Source organism: Neoarius graeffei, chromosome 27 (assembly GCF_027579695.1).
Source record: "Neoarius graeffei isolate fNeoGra1 chromosome 27, fNeoGra1.pri, whole genome shotgun sequence".
Classification (NCBI taxonomy): domain Eukaryota; kingdom Metazoa; phylum Chordata; class Actinopteri; order Siluriformes; family Ariidae; genus Neoarius; species Neoarius graeffei.
The window spans coordinates 32874483-32894774 of NC_083595.1; the positions used below are offsets into that span (position 1 = coordinate 32874483).

Genomic DNA, 20292 nt, shown 5'->3' on the forward strand with positions numbered 1-20292 from the left:
GAGAATCTGTGCACAGGACAACTATAAGTCGTACACTCCACAAATCTGGCCTTTTTGGAAGAGTGGCAAGAAGAAAGCCATTGTTGAAAGACAGGCATAAGAAGTCCCGTTTGCATTTTGCCAGAAGCCATGTAGGGGACACAGTAAACATGTGGAAGAAGGTGCTTTGGTCAGATGAGACCAAAGTTGAACTTTTTGGCCTAAATGCAAAGCGCTATGTGTGGCGGAAAACTAACACTGCTCATCACCCTGCACACACCAACCCCACTGTGAAACATGGTGGTGGCAGCATCATGCTATGGGGATGCTTTTCTTCAGCAGGGACAGGGAAGCTGGTCAGAGTTGATGGGAAGATGGATGGAGCTAAATACAGGGCAATCCTGGAAGAAAACCTGTTGGAGGCTGCAGAAGACTTGAGACTGGGAAGGAGATTCACCTTCTTCCAGCAAGACAATGACCCTAAACATACAGCCAGAGCTACAATGGAATGGTTTAGATCAAAGAATATTCATGTCTTAGAATGGCCCAGTCAAAGTCCAGACCTAAATCCCATTGAGCATCTGTGGCAAGACTTGAAAACTGCTGTTCACAGACGCTCTCCATCCAATCTGGCTGAGCTTGAGCTATTTTGCAAAGAAGAATGGGCAAAAATTTCAGTGTCTAGATGTGCAAAGCTGGTAGAGACATATCGTACCACAAAAGACTTGCAGCTGTAATTGCAGCAAAAGGTGGCTCTACAAAGTATTGACGCGGGGGGCTGAATACTAATGCACATCACATTTTTCAGATTTTTATTTGTTTAAAATTTTGAAGACCATTTATCATTTTTGTTTCACTTCACAATTATGTGCTACTCTGTGTTGGTCCATCACATAAAATCTCAAGAAAAGACTTTTAAGTTCGTGGTTGTAAGGTGGAAAAATGTGAAAAAGTTCAAGGGGTATGAATACTTTTTCAAGGCACTGTATATAGTAATTCCCTATATAGGGAGTAGTAAACGAGTGAGCAATTTCAGACACAGGGAACGTTGGCAGATGTTGGTCACTTTGATTTCTGCTGTACGTTTTACTTCCATCCTACGATGTCTCGCACAGGTCTCAACGAATCTTGTTTACGGTCATTGCTTTGACATATGGACTGATATTACATAGCATATTTCAAAACACTCATAACTCGCTATAGCAGTGACAAAATAGCTATCAAAAATGCATCCCTATATTTAATAACATGAGATAGAATTTTGATAATAAAAAAAATTGCCTTCAGTTCTCCTTTAATGAAAAAAAAGAAATGCTCACATTCATTTTAATTTTTTTTAAATTATATACAAATCACAGGTGTTACATATCATGTATCACAATAGAAATATATTACATGTCACAAATATTGTATACAAATTCACTCTAGGTGGATGCAGTGCCCAACTGCACTGAGGAAGTCTGCCAATGATCTTCGTTCAGCTACAAAGTCCTGGCAGAGGATCTGAAGGCGCTTCTGTAACTCCATGTGTCATCATCATTCGGCTTTTTGATGAGCTGCCCTAGGAGTTGCTGGGTCCTTGGGTAGAAATCCATGGCGCTGACGCTGAAGATCCCACTTACATGTCTGGATCTTCCCAATGTTGGCACAGACTTCATCACTCGCTTTAAGGAGAGCCTGCGTGAGGATTCGGTTCGGCTGACTTCTTGACTGCTTGGCCACTGCCTTCATGGTTGTGCGCAACTTGGTGACCTCAACTCCTGTTCTGTCTGCTGTGGTTCACATGAGACCGAGGGTTCTCATATGTGTCATCGGTTGTGGCTGCTCCCTTACACCCAGTTGTTCTTTGCCGATTACACTGCCACCGGATCCAGTTCTTGTAGCTCCTCTTCTTCAGGTACATGTAGCCATCCAGACAAAGCTCACCTCCTCCTTTGTTGGTTTTGATAATCTCCATGCTGATTGAGTTTATGAGTGATTCTCAGCCTGACATCCGTATATACTGACAGACTTGGAGCTCATTACTTGCAAGAGCTGCTCAAAGTACTCTTCACCTAGTAAATTAGGAACTGCTCAAATGACTCTGAGAAGGTGTGTGATACCAAAGCTTTGTATACATGTGTGATTCAAGAAGTGTGAAATGAGGTGTGATTGATGAGGACAAATGAACACAAGTAACACCTCTAGAAGATTACCTGACTAAAGCTTTGCACTTAAAGGAGATACGCAGAACCATGGCCTCACTTTTAGTTTATAAATGCCTTGAGACCTCAAGAATGGCAGAGGAATAATTTTGAGTGTTAACAAGAAAATCTAATATAGTAATTTTTACAATTAAAGTGATTGATATAGGTAGCGGTCTGAGTGAATGACCTTGACGTCCGTGACGTCACAGCAGGAAGTCTATCGGTCTCATCGCCATTTCCGCTATACTAAAACACAGAGCTGACTGCAACGCCGATCCTCCATTTTGAGCTAATTTATCGCCATGCCACATAGATGTGTTGCTGGCAGGTGCAGCAACATGACAGAATTTACATTGCATTCATGGCCCAAGAATGTTCAAACTGCAAAGATTTGGACGCGTTTTGCGAGAAATTCACAGATTGGGCACCTACGAAGTGGTCTCTCCTCTGCTCTGCACATTTTACTGAGGACTCGTACAAAACCTCTGATCTGTTGAGGAGCGTTGGCTATAAGCCCGTATTGAAAAAGAGGGTGCAGTACCAACAATTAAGAAAAGAAGACTACAAGAAAAGGAAAGTACGTTCAGTTGCACCAGTTCTCCTGGAGTGTGAGCCGAGCAGTAATGGTGGAGTACTCAATATGGAGAATGAGTGAATCAGTTGTCAGACTTATCCGCTGGATATGTTTTTTTTTTCCTTCCCCCCCCAATGGATATGCTTGCCTCAGCAGCAATATCTTGCCCTTACGTGGAAGAAGTGAATGAACGAAGAACTGAAAGTCAGATTGTTTCAAAACAAATCGGCCACAAGCTCGGACTTCAAAAGCGAGAACACCGACAAGCAAGATGCGACTCTCATTTGGCTACGTAACAACAAAAACAACACTCGTTGTTTACCTGCATTTAGATTAATACCTGTAACTTGTATTGTGTGTTTAAGTTACCGGTATAAAATTATTTAATTTGTTTCAGAATGTGATTGTCTCAGTTCATCTGATTATTTAATTAGCCTTTTAAGGCCCGGTCCCACTGCACTTATGGATGCAAAGAGGATGTAAAACGTAAAAAAATCTTTGCCATCCGTTGGAAAACGCTATGCATCCGTTGTGTACTCATTGCATACGTGCTTCATACGCTCTATCCATCGAGCATCCGTCCACTGTGATTTCATCCGCGCAAAAAGTTTTGAGCTGCACAAAACTTTTAGAACGGATGAACTTTCCGCCGTGTACGATGTAAATCCGCGACATATACGAGCAACAAACGTTCTATGTCCGTTATCATCCGTTAAACGTCTGCTGTATCCTCTCTGCATCCTCTGGGCATCCTTGCAACTCACATCCGCTGCAGCTGAAAACGGAAAGAGGGAGGAAAGATAAGGTACATGAAACGTCTATTCATCGTTAGTAGCACGGAAATAGAAAGGATGTAAGCGTATGCATCTCGTATATAAAGTATTCAAAACGGACAAAGCGTTTATATCTGGGATGTATCTCGTATATTTAGGATGTCTGGAGTATGTCTAGAGTATGTAGAAGGACACCTAGCGCAGTGAACGGTCTGCATCCGATATACATCCGCGCAACATCCCCTTTGTTTCCGTTAGGCGTACGTGATGCATCCCCTTCACCCGCTATACATCCGCTCTTTCTGCTATGCGTCCGCTTCTCAGTTATCACCGGTAACCCCTTCGGAGCTGTCATCCACTTCCATCCGCTAGGCTTCCTATGAACATGCGTTTAACATCCCCGCTATATACTACCCACGTCCGTTCTTTTCCGTTCTGTTTTCGCCAATTTTGTCCATTTCTGGAGCGGATGAAAACGGATAGAGCCACCCCCGAAATTTTGCTCGTCCGCTGTGTCCTTTTTGCATACGTTTTGTGTCCATCGGCCAGTGGGACCGGGCCTTTATGTTTTATCAGTGAAAATGCATGCATGTACATGCATGTTGCATAAGTTATAGCACCTATCCTCTTTTAATGAGAGTCACATGAGACTATCAGTTCAATTCCATCCAATTCTCTAGACGGCTTTGTTCTCCGGCTTTATTTCATAAGGTGGGGGCCTCCGTATTACTATCGGATTCACTTTCCGATGGTTCGAACCAATACGGTTCTACGTATATAGCAGTAGCATGTACACACACTCCAATTTCAGGACTATCACAGTCCGATGTATTACTATCTGAGGAATCCGAAGACTCTCCAATAAATCAGAACGAAGAGGCCACTGCAACCACTCTCGCCTGCCGAGTCTGGCTTTGGTCTATAGCACCAGTTACCGCTGTGACGTCACCCACCCAGGGCTGGCTGGCTCAATGGGGCAGCACCAATGCCAACTTTGCAGTCGATTTAAACTCTCAAAAATATATTTTTAAAAAATTCCCAATTATGCAGCATACAAGAGTCAAGGATAGAGATACTATCCACTCAGAAATGTATTTAAAAATAAAGGTTCTGCATATCTCCTTAAAGTCTGATTCTAGAGGTGTGATAAGTGTGAAAACTTGATTTGGACATAAAAGCTTTGAAATTATGTCAGTAATGTTTGTTATTCTTAGTATTTATACAATAAATGTCTCTTTTTCCAATAAATAAATAAATAAATAAAATTACTTTTCGTTGTGAGCTTTTGTCTCTTTCTTCATTAAGGGTGTGAGCTTGTCTTGTGAGCTTTTGTCATGGAATCGTATGGACTGTATTAAGTCCAAATTGATAGGAATGAAAAATGAACACTAATTTGTCTAGATTTTAAAAATATTTTAAGTTCAAGAGAGACAGGATCCGGCAATGTAAAAATAAGTGTGCTTTTATTCAAGAATAAAAATTGATTCAAATGACGTCGCTGTGACTACATTCATTTCGTTGAGCTCCGACATATGTATGCATGTTTTAGTATGTTTAGTGTAGTGTAGAAGATGGAAAATAAGATTAAAAAAAAATTCAAATTGAAGTGTAGACTGTATGAAGTCCAAATCGACGGTAATGAAAAATGAACACTAATTTGTACAGACGTAAAAGTTGTTAATGTTTTAGAATGTGTTTAATTGAAATATCAGACAGATTGCGCTGTTATAACTACACAAACGACTAAATTACCATGAATGTTTGTGAATTTGTGTGCTGAGTACACACAAGAGTATACTTTGCATATCAAGCAGATGCAAAACGAACATTAGCATATTTTTAAAATCTACACAAATTAGCGTTCGTTTGTCATTACTTTCGATTTGGACCCCATAGTCGACACTAGAATTTAATATCCGTCCTTATTCTTGTTTTCCACCATCCACACTGTCTCCGGTTTATTTTTGGATAAAAGCACACACATTTTTACACTGTCTCTCTTGAACGTTACATATTCTGTTGTAATGCATGTATCGCGCTTATGTCAAGGACGCACACGCAGTTTTTCCTCTTTCTCGGGTGCTGCTTCACTCAAACTGACGCACGCTCAACATTTGCATAACAATGTAAAGTTGCATAGGTCTGATAACTGCACTGAAGAGGGAGGGGATGAGCCTGTGTGGGGCATATCATTCTCTCTCACTCACTCACACACACACACACACACACACACACACACGTACCCCATACAGCTATGCCGCTTTTCCACTACAAACGCGGCTGAGCCGTGCCGTGCCGAGTCGAGCTGAGTCGGGCTGAGCGGGGCTATTGAAGTTGCATTTCGACTACAACCGCGCTGAACCGTGCTGGCTGGAAGTGGGTGGACACATTGGGTGGAGTTAGCGAAAGTGGGTGGACGTCATGTGATGTCGTTAAGCAGCGCAAACAGTGACATCAGTGACAGTGGCGGAACAAGTCAGAGCCGGGCCGGGGGCGGGGCAAATGACCGGGCCCTTTATTAAAGCTTATCATAACATCATTTTAGGCTACAAAATGTCCGCAACTGCGGTGTTTACCAATTTCAACACTACCGGGTGCAACTATGTTATTTAGTACATCAAGTCCTTCAAACGAACATGTAACTCAGAAACAAAAAACATTAGGATACTGTACATGGCTCATAATAAAACATCAATAGCCTATACTGCGCACATTATTTGAAGGGCATACGAATGAGCGCTCAGAGTGGTGACAGGAAGAGTCAGAAATAAAAGGAGGGCGGTGCAAACCTCACTGAATGCACTGTGTTTACCAATTTCAACACTACGGGGTGCAACTATGTTATTTAGTACATCAAGTCCTTCAAACGAACATGTAACTCAGAAACAAAAAACATTAGGATACTGTACATGGCTCATAATAAAACATCAATAGCCTATACTGCGCACATTATTTGAAGGGCATACGAATGAGCGCTCAGAGTGGTGACAGGAAGAGTCAGAAATAAAAGGAGGGCGGTGCAAACCTCACTGAATGCACTGTGTTTACCAATTTCAACACTACGGGGTGCAACTATGTTATTTTGTACATTAAGTCCTTCAAACGAACATGTAACTCAGAAACAAAAAAACATTAGGCGACATACTGTACATGGCTCATAATAAAACATCAATAGCCTACTGCGCGCATTATTTGAAGGGCATACGGCGAGCCTTGCGCTCCGTGAACTCGTCCACGATGCTCTGACTGATTCAGTGAGCTTTTAAGCGGTAGTCTCACGACCCGAATAGTAAACAATAAACATGGAGGACATGGAGTCGTTAGTGTTGCTGGTCTTGGTGCTGTGGCTTGTTGTCACCGACAACGCCAACAGATACTGGCAAGAGCGTATAGATGAGGCGAGGCGCATAAGGCTTCAGAAATTCTCGTAATTCATAATTATTCTTCTTCCGGGTTTGCGGTGTTTACAGATCCCAGCGCGCTCGCGGGGCGTGTGTGGGCATGTGAGGACACGCCTCCTCACCAATCAGTGCACAGGGGAGTGTCTGCTCACGCCTCCAGCCTCAGTCGGCTCGCTTTGGCTCGCTTCAGCCCCACTCCAAAACGGTGCGAGTTTTAGGGGCTAAGCAGGGCTGAAACGAGCTGAGTCGTGCTGGTTTTTGGTAGTCGAAACGCGAGCCGTGTCGGGCTGAAGTGAGCTGAAGCAAGCTGAAGTGAGCTGAAAAAGGGTAGTGGAAAAGGGCCACTAGAAGTAAGCTTTCTGTTTCAGCATGTGCAGCAGTACAAGCCCTTATACTCCATGCTTGACTCGTCTTTCATTTGAAACTCTGGTAGATAATATTACGAGGATCGCCTTCTTTCATTTCAGAAATACTGCTAAGATAAGAAGTATAATGTCACTACCCTGCGTTCCACTGATGCCCATCTACTAGCTATACCCCCTTCTCAGCTACGCTCCATGGGTGACAGGGCCTTCAGTGTGGCTGGCCCTAAACTTTAGAATGCCCTTCCACTAGCACTGTGCCAACGCACAACACCATCCACCTTCAAGAAGCTGCTGAAAACACACCTCTTCAGAATGGTTTTCCCTACTGCCTCTTAACTACTCCCATTGCATCATAAAAAAAAAAATACACTTTTCCGTATTTTCATATTTTACTTCTTTTTATCTTTGTACCGCCCACCCTTTTTGTGTTGCTCTTGTTGTACCCCTCTTAAATGTGTTCTGTTAATTAGTTCTGTCTGTGTATCTGTTTTTCATCAGGTGTACAGTGTTCTCAGTGTTTGTGTATTATTGTGTAGTGTACTATTGTTCTTGATTTTAAATTTGTACACTGTCCTTGGGTATCTTGAAAAGCGCTTATAAATAAAATGTATTATTATTATTATTATTACACGATGCAGAAAAATTTAGTTGTTACCTCCAAGTTCCATTACCATAATGCCTTACTATCTGGATGTTCCAGGAGGTGCATAAACAAGCTTCAGCTAGTCGAAAATACAGCAGCAAGATTCTTTACTAGAACCAGAAGATATGACCACATCACCCCATCTTATCCACACTGCATTGGCTCCCAATCAAATTTTCCCAATCAAAATTATAAAATACTACTAGTGACCTATAAAAGCACTGAATGGTCTCACGCCACCGTACCTGAGCAAACTTCTGGTCTTTTACAACCCACTATGCCTACTTGGATCAAAAAGTGCAGGCTATTTGTTGGTACCTCAAATAGTGAAGGCTACAGCAGGGGTCAGAGCCTTGTCTTACAAAGCCCCACCATTATGAAACGGCCTTCCAAGTCGTGTTCGGGACTCAGACACAGTCTCGGTGTTTACGTCTAGGCTGAAAAAAAATTTGTTTAGTCAAGACTTTTGTTAATAGCTTTTTATTAGTTAAAGGAATAGATGTGGAGGGTTCTCTGGCATAGAGTGTTTTGGTAAACTGGGATATTTGGATGCTGCTTCCCCCACTCTCACTCACGTTTGTTGATGGTGGAGTGGCTGGCCACTTTATGTCCCAGGGTTCCATCATGTCTGTGCGACCTAGTTAATTTTGCCAGAGTCCTTGCTTGCACTCAGCACACAACGTACACTGTTCTTAACCATTAGGTGACAATGGGCATACCTAACAATCTGTGTTTCTCTCTCTCTCTCGTTACACGTGTCACTCCTGAAATACCAGTGATGCTGACTTCACCTGCTCTCCGGACCTGCCTGATCCATCCTGATACCCTACATCTTGCTGGAGTTTTCATCACCTCGCTTATGTGGGGGATGGCCCCATGTGGACAGCCTAAAGATGCACTTAGAAGATGGTTCTGGATACTTAATGCAAACAGTTTAACTACAGTGGCTTAGGACTACAACTGCTATGACAGCTTTAGGACTGCAGTTGTCATGAACAGTTTTGCACTCAAGGCTCCATCAATGAACAATTGATAACTTCATCAAAATAGATTTCACATCAAAACTATAATGAATTTCCTGGTTACACAAATGCACTTTTTGAACATACGTATAAGACATGCCATAAATAACTCGCCTCTATAAATCATGCAATCTGTTATCACCCAAATGAGGATGGGTTCCCTTTTGAGTCTGGTTCCTCTCAAGGTTTCTTCCTTATGTCATTTTAGGGAGCCTTTCCATGCCATCATTGCCTCAGGCTTGCTCAGTAGGGATAAATTTATAAGACTGTATGTTTAAAAGCTATATTTTTATGTAAAGCTGCTTTTCAAAATGTTTATTACTAAATGCGCTCAAGAAATAAATTGACTTGTATTGACGATGGGGAGAGTTGAATCACTCTAAAAGTCTTCTCCAGCACATCCCAAAGAATTTCAATGGGGTTAAGGTCAAGACCAATTCATATATGAAAATGATTCTTCATGCTTCCTGAATCTCTCTTTCACAATTTGATCCCAGTGAATCCTGGCATTGTTGTCCTGGAATATCCCCATGCCATCAAGGAAGAAAAAAAAAAATCCATTGATGTAATAACCTGGTCATTCAGTACATTCAGGTCGTCAGCTGACTTCATTTTATTACCGCATGACATTGGCGAGCCTTGACCTAACCAACTGAAGCAACCCCAGATCATGCCACTGCCTCCAGAGGCTTATACAGTGGCCACAATGTACAGGGATGTGATTTGGGGCTGGTGAAATTATCTGAAAATTTTAGCCGGGGGTCTGGGGGCCGCAGGCCCCCAGCTGGTCCAGGGCATCGCCCTGGTGGGGGGGCAAGGGGGGCCCCCCCGAAGCTCCTGGGTTCTGGGGTTTTCTGACTTAAAAATTGTACTAAAATGGCAAGCAAACACACAAGAAAAAACTTGTCATGATTAACAAATTCAAGCCAATTTAATGGTCAACATGCAACTCTGAGCCCCTATAGTAAATTCAATGATTCTTAACTGATAAAAAGCCAGAACATGAAACCTAAAAATGTCATTCTAAATTAAATCATCTGCATTAGAATAAATAGAAAATTGTATAAGGAAAAACAAAATTTATACTTTCAATTACTGTAGAAGTTGAACATACCTAAATGTGCCTTTTCAAACAAACATGATGCAACATAAGAATTCATCCACCATTATTTATTAAACTCTATTGCTCCTGGTAGTCTCCCAGTTTGCTTCTTATGTATGGCAACTTCTAATATTTGATTAAGTTACTGCACACCCCGTTTAGACAGGGTAACAGGATTGACACAAAAAAATTAGTCATGCATAGACTACTTACCAAAACTGAAATTTTTAAGTAAATATTCTCATATTCAGTTCATTCTGCCATCCATATAAAAGGTGAGAATGACCACGTGCAAAGAGCCTTCCCAGCACGATCGATCTTCCGAACGAAATCGCTGAACAAATGTCTCACAGTCTTATGTCCAACGTCTGCAGCAACCTCTTTCTCCAACCATTCCCAGCGGAACTTGTTTTTCACTATTCTGTCGCTTTCTTTAACTCGATTTGCATCTTTACGTTCGATCACGGAGGCTGCCATCTTTCAACTCTTTGTTTGAAGCGAGCTTACGTACAGCTATCTAACAAGTGCGTTCATTGGTTGTTACAGAGCAATGGGCCAATCACATACCTCGTTTCATCTCAATGACGGAATTACTGAAAGTCGGAACGAATAGGATACGAATGCGGATTTTTGAGAGAAAAATTGGAAAAAAAATTTTAAAAAAATTTTGAGGTGAGAAAAGCGGAATTCCGCGAATTCGCGGAAAAATCACATCCCTGAATGTATGACGGGTCCATCAATTCATGTGCTTCCCTTCTTACCCTGACACGCCCATCACTGTGGAACAGGCTAAATCTGGACTTATTAGACCACATGACCATTTTTCATTGCCCCAGTGTCCAATCTTTATGCTCCCTAGCAAACTGAAGCCTTTCCTTCCAATTAGACCTCACTAACAAGTGGTTTTCTGATGGCCACACAGCTATTTAGTCCCAATACTGTGACCTCTCATCACATTGTGTGTACAGAAATGTTCTTACTTTCACTCTTAAACAATCATGAGTATTACTGTCGATTTTTTATGCCTCCGCCACCGTAAGGTGCAAGAGGCATTATGTTTTCGGGTTGTCTGTCTGTCCGTGCATCCATCCATCCGTCCTGAAACCTTGTGAACGCGATATCTCAAAGGCTAATGAAAGGAATTTCACCAAACTTTCACCATTTGTGCGCTTTGGGACAAACGTGAACTGATTAGATTTTGAGATCAAAAGGTCTAAGGTCAAGGTCACTGTGAGGTCAAATGTCTGTCCAAAAACCTTGTGAACACAATATCTAAGGCTGATACAAGTAATTTCACCAGGTCAAGATTACTGTGAGGTCAAATGTCCATCCCCAAATCACAACTTAATAAGGCGTGTAGTCTACCGGGCGGAGGCATCCCCATTGACGCCGTTGGCGTCGAGTTCTATCTAGTTTATGATTCAACTTCACCGAGTGTTTAAGTGATCTCTGATCATGGTCAGTTAAGTTTTTTTTTCAACTACATTTCTTCCATGAAGTTGGTGGTTTACTACTAGACCTCCAGGTTTTAATAATATTTTGAACAGTTCTTAATCCAGTTCCAGTAATTTCAGTGATCATCTTAGTTGTTTTCTTTCCTTGATACAGGCCAATAATTTGACCCTTCTCAAACACAGTAACATCTTTTCCACAATCACGGGATACGTCTTCTTAAGACATTAGAAGCTACTCACTGCATCAGTTCGGGCTAAAAGAATGGTTGCCAGCTGAGACACACCAATGACTGCAGTAATTATGCAATCAAAGTATTGAATCCAAACTGTGACTTTTTTTTTGGCCAGGCATTATACATGCATAAACAAACATATATTGTTCAAGATTTGGTGATTGATTAGTTAAGCCAAAATGGTGAAACGTTTTTGCACAAGGGTAAGTCAAATTACCACATTAATTCTTTGGGGTCTGAGGATATTTTCTGGCACTCTAATGATTTTGGCATGCTCTGATTTTGTTGTCAATTTCAACAAATCTAAGCAGTATTTTTAATAATAATAATAATAACTTTATTTGCCAGGTATGTGAAAACACACGAGGAATTTGACTCCGGTTTCACTTAGCTCTCTTAGTACAAACAGATAAAAAGTGTAGAAAAAAACAAAAAGCTATGTATAGACAGCATAGTGCAAGGATGAATTAGCAAATATAAATATACAATGTGCACAGAATGACGGTATGAGTGTGCAGATATTTCACAGTTGATGTTACTGATATTTGAGTCCGGTTTTAGCTGTTCATCACAGAGACAGCCTGAGGGAAAAAAAAAAAACTGTTCTTGTGTCTGGTTGTTTTTGCGTACAGTGTTCTGTAGCGTCTCCCAGAGGGGAGAAGTTTAAACAATTTGTGACCAGGGTGTGATGGGTGTGCAGAGATGTTACCTGCCCGTTTCCTGACTCTGGACAGGTAGGTACAGGTCTTGGATGGAGGGCAGGCTGACACCAATAATTTTCTCTGCAGACCTTATTGTCCATTGCAGTCTGTTCTTGTCCTGTTTGGTGGCCGATCCAAACCAAACAGTGATGGAAGAGCAGAGAACAGACTGAATGATGGCAGAGTAGAATTGTGTCAGCAGCTCCTTAGACAGGTTGAGTTTCCTGAGCTGGTGCAGAAAGTACAACCTCTGCTGGGCCTTTTTGATGATGGCAACTGTGTTGGTCTCCCACTTCAGGTCCTGGGAGATTGTGGAACCCAGAAACCTGAAGGTTTCAACAGCAGTAACAATGTTGTTGGTGATGGTGATGGGCAGCAGGGTGGGGGGGCTCCTCCTAAAGTCCACTGTCATCTCCACAGTTTTGAGCATGTTCAGCTCCAGATTGTTCTGACTGCATCACTGACCAGCCATTCAACCTCCCGTCTGTATGCAGACTCGTCACCGTCTCAGATGAGGCAGATGACCGTTGTGTCGTCTGCAAATTTCATGAGTTTAACAGACGGGTCTCTTGAGGTGCAGTCATTCGTGTAAAGGGAGAACAGCAGTGGGGAGAGCACACACCCCTGGGGGGCGCCAGTGCTGATAGTCCAGGTGCTGGATGTGATGCTCCCCAGCCTCACCTGCTGCTTCCTGTCAGTCAGGAAGTTTATAATCCACTGACAGGTGGAGGAGGGCACAGTGAGCTGGGTGAGCTTGGTGTGAAGGATATCTGGAACGATGGTGTTGAACGCCGAACTGAAGTCCACGAACAGGATCCTGGCGTATGTCCCTGCAGAGTCAAGGTGTTGCAGGATGTAGTGCAGTCCCATATTGATTGCATCATCCGCTGACCTGTTTGCCCGGTAGGCAAACTGCAGGGGGTCCAGCAGGGGGTCTGTGATGTCCTTCAGGTGTGACAACACCAGTCTCTCAAAGGACTTCATGACTACAGATGTGAGGGCTACAGGCCTGTAGTCATTCAGTCCTGTGATGGTGGTTTTCTTGGGAACCGGGATTATTGTGGAGCGTTTGAAGCATGAGGGGACTTCACACAGCTCCAGGGATCTATTGAAGATCTGGGTGAAGATGGGGGCCAGCTGATCAGCACAGACCTTCAGACAGGAGGGTGACACACCGTCTGGGCCGGGTGCCTTCCTTATCTTTTGTCTGCGAAAAAGCTGACAAACATCCTCTTCACAAATCTTGAGTGCTGGTGTGGGGTCAGAGGCGAGAGGAGGCAGAATAGTAGGGGGTGTAAATGGGTCTTTAATGTCTGAGAGGGGGAGAGGTGTGAATGTGTCAAATCTGCAGTAAAACACATTCAACTCGTCAGCCAGTTGATGGTTCATTGCAGTGTTTCAAAGTCATATGACTTTTTTTTTGTATTCAGCACAAGTTCAGCTACAATAATATCTATGTAGTATGTATGTCATGATTGTACTTAAAAAAAGATAAATGAAGACGTTGTATAAAGCAGTTTTAGAACTGTGTTGGAATGTGTGAAAAAACATGACCTTACCCATTGTGACTTGACCTGATGGGATTAAGAGTTAATCTGATGAGATTAAGGGTTGGCAGTAGGAGGAGTTTTCACTCTTCTCATTGAATGGAATGGAATTTTTTACCCTTCTAACTGAATACCCCTCCCACTGCCAACCCTTTATCCCAAAACAATAGGACGTACATTTTTTGATGGCCAGTTAATTGTCCAAATCAATGGAGCAGATTTAAGTTTCCATGCTTGATACAGTCCAAAGACTGAACAGAATCACCTCAAGTGACCAAAACGATTTGACAGAATGGGTCAGGTCATGTTTTTTCACACATTCCAACACAGTTCTAAAACTGCTTTATACAACATCTTCATTTATCTTTTTTTTTTTTAAGTACAAAGATAAATGAAGATGTTGTTTCAAGCAGTTTTAGAACTGTGTTGGAATGTGTGAAAAAACATGACCTGACCCATTCTGTCAAATCGTTTTGGTCACTTGAGGTGATTCTGTTCAGTCTTTGGACTGTATCAAGCATGGAAACTTAAATCTGCTCCATTGATTTGGACAATTAACTGGCCATCAAAAAATGTACGTCCTATTGTTTTGGGATACAAAACAATAGGACAAAATCTCGCAACAAGTTTTACCTCCAAATAGACTAAACTATGGCTGACAGATTTTATCCTGTTTACGGTGGGGGTTCCCACCGTGAAAGAGAAACCAATCAAAACCGAAAGAGTGAACGTGATTAACATTCTGTTACCATGTGAATAGTCTTTTATGAATGCGTAAGTGAGCACTTACGACTCACGACTCCGGTGTGACTAAGGTGGGGTTTACATTAGACCGTATCAGCGGATCATCAGATTAACGTTTTTAAAATGATTAGCGTGCACACAGCAACGCCAATACACGATTCGCGTGCACACAGCAACGCCGATACACGGATACGCTCGGCTCCGCAGGCATCCTGCGCTCCAAATCACTCCACCCTGAACAGCGAGTGCCCTCTGGAGGGTGCGCACTCCGGCCCTGCGCAGCTCACAGAGCGCGCGAGTGAAGCGCACGAGCAGTGATTCGGGACTGAGCCGCTGTGTGTGTGTGATCTCAGCGCATATCACTTACCACTTGCAAGTGGAAGGATGGCAAGCCTAAAGACAATCATAACTACACAATGGGCAGTATTTGCATCAGTATTTGCAGTATTTTCATACTTTTATACTCTTTAATGAAAGGTGATACAAGGCGGAAGTCCGTGCCGTTTTTCAGCAGTCGCGTCACATGACCAACGCCAGCGAATCAGGAAGGTGGATGTCACAGTGACGTTGTCCAATGACGACGCCAGCTAGAGCTCAGCACAGCGTATCCGCGTATTCTCAATGTTTACACAGCACCGGACCAGACACGATCTGGATTGAATACGTGGACCCTGGCGGATTCCTGTTTCCCGGCGTTTCCAGGCGTTTTAATGTAAACGGACAGTGCATCCGCGAAGAAAACGAGACAGATACGGTCTAATGTAAACTTGGCCTGAGTAAGGTGACAAGTTTTATGTTTCATCTAATTTAGGTCATTTAAAAACTATAATATTATTTGGTAGTGGGCACATAAGAAAGTGTAAAGTTTGTCAATATGTTTATCATGCTTGTATGATGAAAAACTCACAAAGATGTTTATCTAAATACATGACCTACTCATTCTAAACCTGCCAAGCTTCGCCAGCAAAGCTCTCGACCCCAGAGGGTTAAAACTGTATATATAAATTAGAGAAACAGCACATTAAGTTTGTAGTTGCAAAAGTAAAAATTTATTGTTAGCATCTTTTAATGCAACCTTAAATCTTTTGTAACACCCATTTTTGAAATAAACAATGCAAAAATAAGAGTGCTCTGAGAGCACAATATCCCCCACTACAATATATTGCAAACGAAATTACAATATGCATATTACTGTCCAATAACGAAGCCTTTTGCCAAGTTTTGTGAAATTCCTCCAAAAATTGTGAGCGGAGTTGATTTCAGAAGGTGAGAACCCTTTCTAGGACGGACAGACAGATGGACGGACAGACGGACTTCGTCATGACACAATCCCCCTTCAGGCCTTTTGGCCAACGGGGGATAACAAGAGTGTTCTGAGAGCACAATATCCCCCACTACAATATATTGCAAATGAAACTGCAATAGGGCAGTACGGTGGTGTAGTGGTTAGCGCTGTCGCCTCACAGCAAGAAGGTCCGGGTTCGAGCCCCGTGGCCGGCGAGGGTCTTTCTGTGTGGAGTTTGCATGTTCTCCCCGTGTCCGCATGGGTTTCCTCCGGGTGCTCCGGTTTCCCCCACAGTCCAAAGACATGCAGGTTAGGTTAACTGGTGACTCTAAATTGACCGTAGGTGTGAATGTGAGTGTGAATGGTTGTCTGTGTCTATGTGTCGGCCCTGTGATGACCTGGCGACTTGTCCAGGGTGTACCCCGCCTTTCGCCCGTAGTCAGCTGGGATAGGCTCCAGCTTGCCTGCGACCCTGTAGAACAGGATAAAGTGGCTAGAGATAATGAGATGAGATGAAACTGCAATATGTGTTCACGAAACTTGGCAAAAGGCTTTGTTATAGGACAGTAATGTCCTATAACAAAGCCTTTTGCCATGTTTCGTGAAATTCCTTCAGAAATTGTGAGAGGAGTTGATTTCAGAAGGTGAGAACCTTTTCCGGGATGGCCGGACAGACAGACAGACGGATGGACAGACTTCGCCATGACATAATCCCCGGTTGGGGGATTAAAAAAAAAAAGGACATTTTTATTTGACTCATACCCCGTACATAATCATCTTTTATAAATAATACACAAATCAAACTGGTACAACATTTCCATCTGTATCCCCTCTAACATCTTATCCTGCCTCACACTCTAGGCAGCAGCTGTTTTACTGTCTCAAGATGTGTCTTTTTTTTTTTCTATAGATATCAGTGTGTCAAAATCTTGGGATGACATGCCTTTTGTGTGTCATGTCTTATTATAAGCTGTTTAAGAATGGTTTGAAACATTGCAAGTTGTCAGTGTCCTTAATATAACAATCTGCTTTAACGTCTTATGCCCACTTTCACTTTTCTCACATTCCTGCACGTTTCCTCTTTGTGATCTTTTATTCTTTTACACACTAACTAGGTCAATGGAACAGTCATGAAATTTACATTATTACAAAACAGAGTTTTCCACCTGAAATTTGAGCCTGAGTTTCCTCTGCGAATCCCCTTGATCATCTCTTGGTGTGTGATGCGAAACTCCTTGCCAGGAAACAGCAAAGTGGCCATGACAGCAGCCTTCGAGTGTGTATGAATAACCGCTCGTGCTCCTGCACACAGTGAGGATCACAAAGAGGTTTAAACATGCCAAGTGTGAGCAATCTGAGGACTGTACATGTCTGTGTATACTCTCACCCCTCATGGTATATGCATTCATGAACAGCGGTGTGCACTGGCTTTTCTTTAGTTTCTTTGCTGCAGGAGGAGTGCTGATGTCCTGTTCCTCAATGTTGCACACAAACATGTCCTCTGGCTGCAGACAAACAGCAACGCTGCTGCATGATACTGCTATGTATTGTTAAACTACAGTGCTGTTAAATTTCCAAGTCTAACTGTTGATTAATATTCTAGAACATCTCTGACAGAGGTGCCAACTGGAAGGTATATAATATACAGTATACACACACCGATCAGTCAGAACATTAAAACTACCAGTAGTTGAAGTGAATAACATTGATTATCTCATTACAGTGGCATCTGTCAAGGGGTGGGGTACATTTGACAGCAAGAGAACAGTCAGGTCTTGAAGTTGATGTGTTGAAAGCAGGAAAAATGGGCAAGTGTAAGGATCTGAGTGACAAGGGCCAAATTGTAATAGCGAGATGACTGGGTCTGAGCATCTCCAAAATGGTACCTCTTGTGGCATGTTCCCGGTATGCAGTGGTTAGTACCTACCAAAAGTGGTCCAAGGAAGGACAACCGGTGAACCAGCGACAGGGTCATGGGTGTCAGAGGCTCACTGATTTGCATGGGCCACAAAGGCTATAGAAGAGCTACTGTAGCACAAACTGCGGAACAAGTTAACGCTGACACCTTTGTGTTTTAACTTTTTCAGCATATGAACCACTGAATTGTGTAGTGTTGTGTATTTCGCATCAATAAATTGCTGTATTGTCTTGTAACCGTGATACCAATAATGAGATACGCAGCGCAGTTACGAATACATATTTATTCCTTTCTTTGACACTGCATACCATGAACCAGAAAAAAACACCACAACATTTATTATGGTGTGACTCTGCTGGGTGCCTGGTGGACAGCAGTGAACCAGTGCTTTCACTTTACATCATTACTGTATAGTTACCATCGAATATTATCAGACATAAGAACTAATCAATATTGATCCGCAGTAGTTTTAGATTATCTAAAACTAAAGAAAGATGCTCGTAATTATTATAGAGTTCAAGAGCAATTATGTTTACACGAGTGTGCAGAGTAAGAAATCGCTCAGGTAAAAGAAAAAATATATATATATACAATGCAAAGATATGTTGCCTGCTATGAAAAAAAAAACAGTAGGATAAAAATCTTCGAGAAGAAAACCTACTGCAAAACATCCTCCTTGACCAAATGAAACCATGGTTTTCCCCAAAGCGTTTTAGCGTATCGGGCCCGATACGCTTGCTCTGCTTGCCGATACGCTTAGTCGCTTTAGTTAAAATCCGATACGCTTAGATTTATACCGATACGTTAAATTTCCTACCCACAAGTAACTAGATACATAGGAGAGCAAATAACAGATCCATTTACATATTGAAAGATATTTGTGTTAAACAGGCGGCCTTTTTTTTCCAATGTTTGTGTTGATTCTGTCAAGGTAATATGTCCGCGTGGTATGATGTAAACAAACTAATCTGTTGGCTATGTCAAGACCATGTGTTCAAACCGTCCAATAAATATATCGAAAGAAAACTTCAGGCATCCTGGAAGTTTCCGATTCATTATAAGCGATCTCATTGGCTGCCGATGTTGTCCCCCACCAGACGGACAAAGCTGACTGATTTTAATCACAAAAGTTTGACCTCGTCTATTATCATTCATGAATGTGTTTATAAGTACATAATCTTTCTGCAAACTTAAATGTATGAATTAAGTTTTTTTTCCTTTAAATATGTTTTAATCTTAATGTAGTCCATTTAATAAAGTGCCAAAATTTAAACTTTATAATATGCAGTTGCGTTACTTTTCTTTTCAGTGTATATTAGTTATAGATATATTATGGTAACTGCATCAGAAACATTCTAAATAATTACAGTTACAGTAATACAGCGACTTATTTTAAGGCGGCAGTTCTGAGGTTCAGATCCCTTTGTGATCAACAGGAGGTCATGATGATCGATTCTCTTCATTGGATTGCATAAGGTGGAGCAAACCGCTGGTCATATTTTCATGCACATTTTTTTTACAACACTACTTGATCAGAGATAATTAAGGGATCCCCGTAGATTTTCAATCTATCATATACCTAAGGAATCGATCACAAAACAGTTGAACTTGCATGTTGAACTTTAAGGTGAAATTTCAAATGTGTATACATTAATACTACAACCCCGATTCCAAAAAAGTTGGGACAAAGTACAAATTGTAAATAAAAACGGAATGCAATGATGTGGAAGTTTCAAAATTCCATAATTTATTCAGAATAGAACATAGATGACATATCAAATGTTTAAACTGAGAAAATGTATCATTTAAAGGGAAAAATTAGGTGATTTTAAATTTCATGACAACAACACATCTCAAAAAAGTTGGGACAAGGCCATGTTTACCACTGTGAGACATCCCCTTTTCTCTTTACAACAGTCTGTAAACGTCTGGGGACTGAGGAGACAAGTTGCTCAAGTTTAGGGATAGGAATGTTAACCCATTCTTGTCTAATGTAGGATTCTAGTTGCTCAACTGTCTTAGGTCTTTTTTGTTGTATCTTCCGTTTTATGATGCGCCAAATGTTTTCTATGGGTGAAAGATCTGGACTGCAGGCTGGCCAGTTCAGTACCTGGACCCTTCTTCTATGCAGCCATGATGCTGTAATTGATGCAGCATGTGGTTTGGCATTGTCATGTTGGAAAATGCAAGGTCTTCCCTGAAAGAGACGTCGTCTGGATGGGAGCATATGTTGCTCTAGAACCCGGATATACCTTTCAGCATTGATGGTGTCTTTCCAGATGTGTAAGCTGCCCATGCCACACCCACTAATGCAACCCCATACCATCAGAGATGCAGGCTTCTGAACTGAGCGCTGATAACAACT

General features: G+C 42.0%; 1 protein-coding gene across 1 annotated transcript in view; it reads right to left on the bottom strand.

The window, feature by feature from the left end:
- Positions 1-20292, bottom strand: part of apip (APAF1 interacting protein) — a 47005-nt gene that overhangs the window by 19173 nt on the left and 7540 nt on the right. Inside the window, exons 4-5 of the mRNA XM_060912077.1 lie at positions 17397-17514; positions 17176-17311 (exon numbers count right to left, since the gene is read on the bottom strand). Of these exons, the coding sequence (XP_060768060.1) occupies positions 17176-17311; positions 17397-17514 (254 nt within the window). The remainder of the gene's footprint in view (positions 1-17175; positions 17312-17396; positions 17515-20292) is intronic.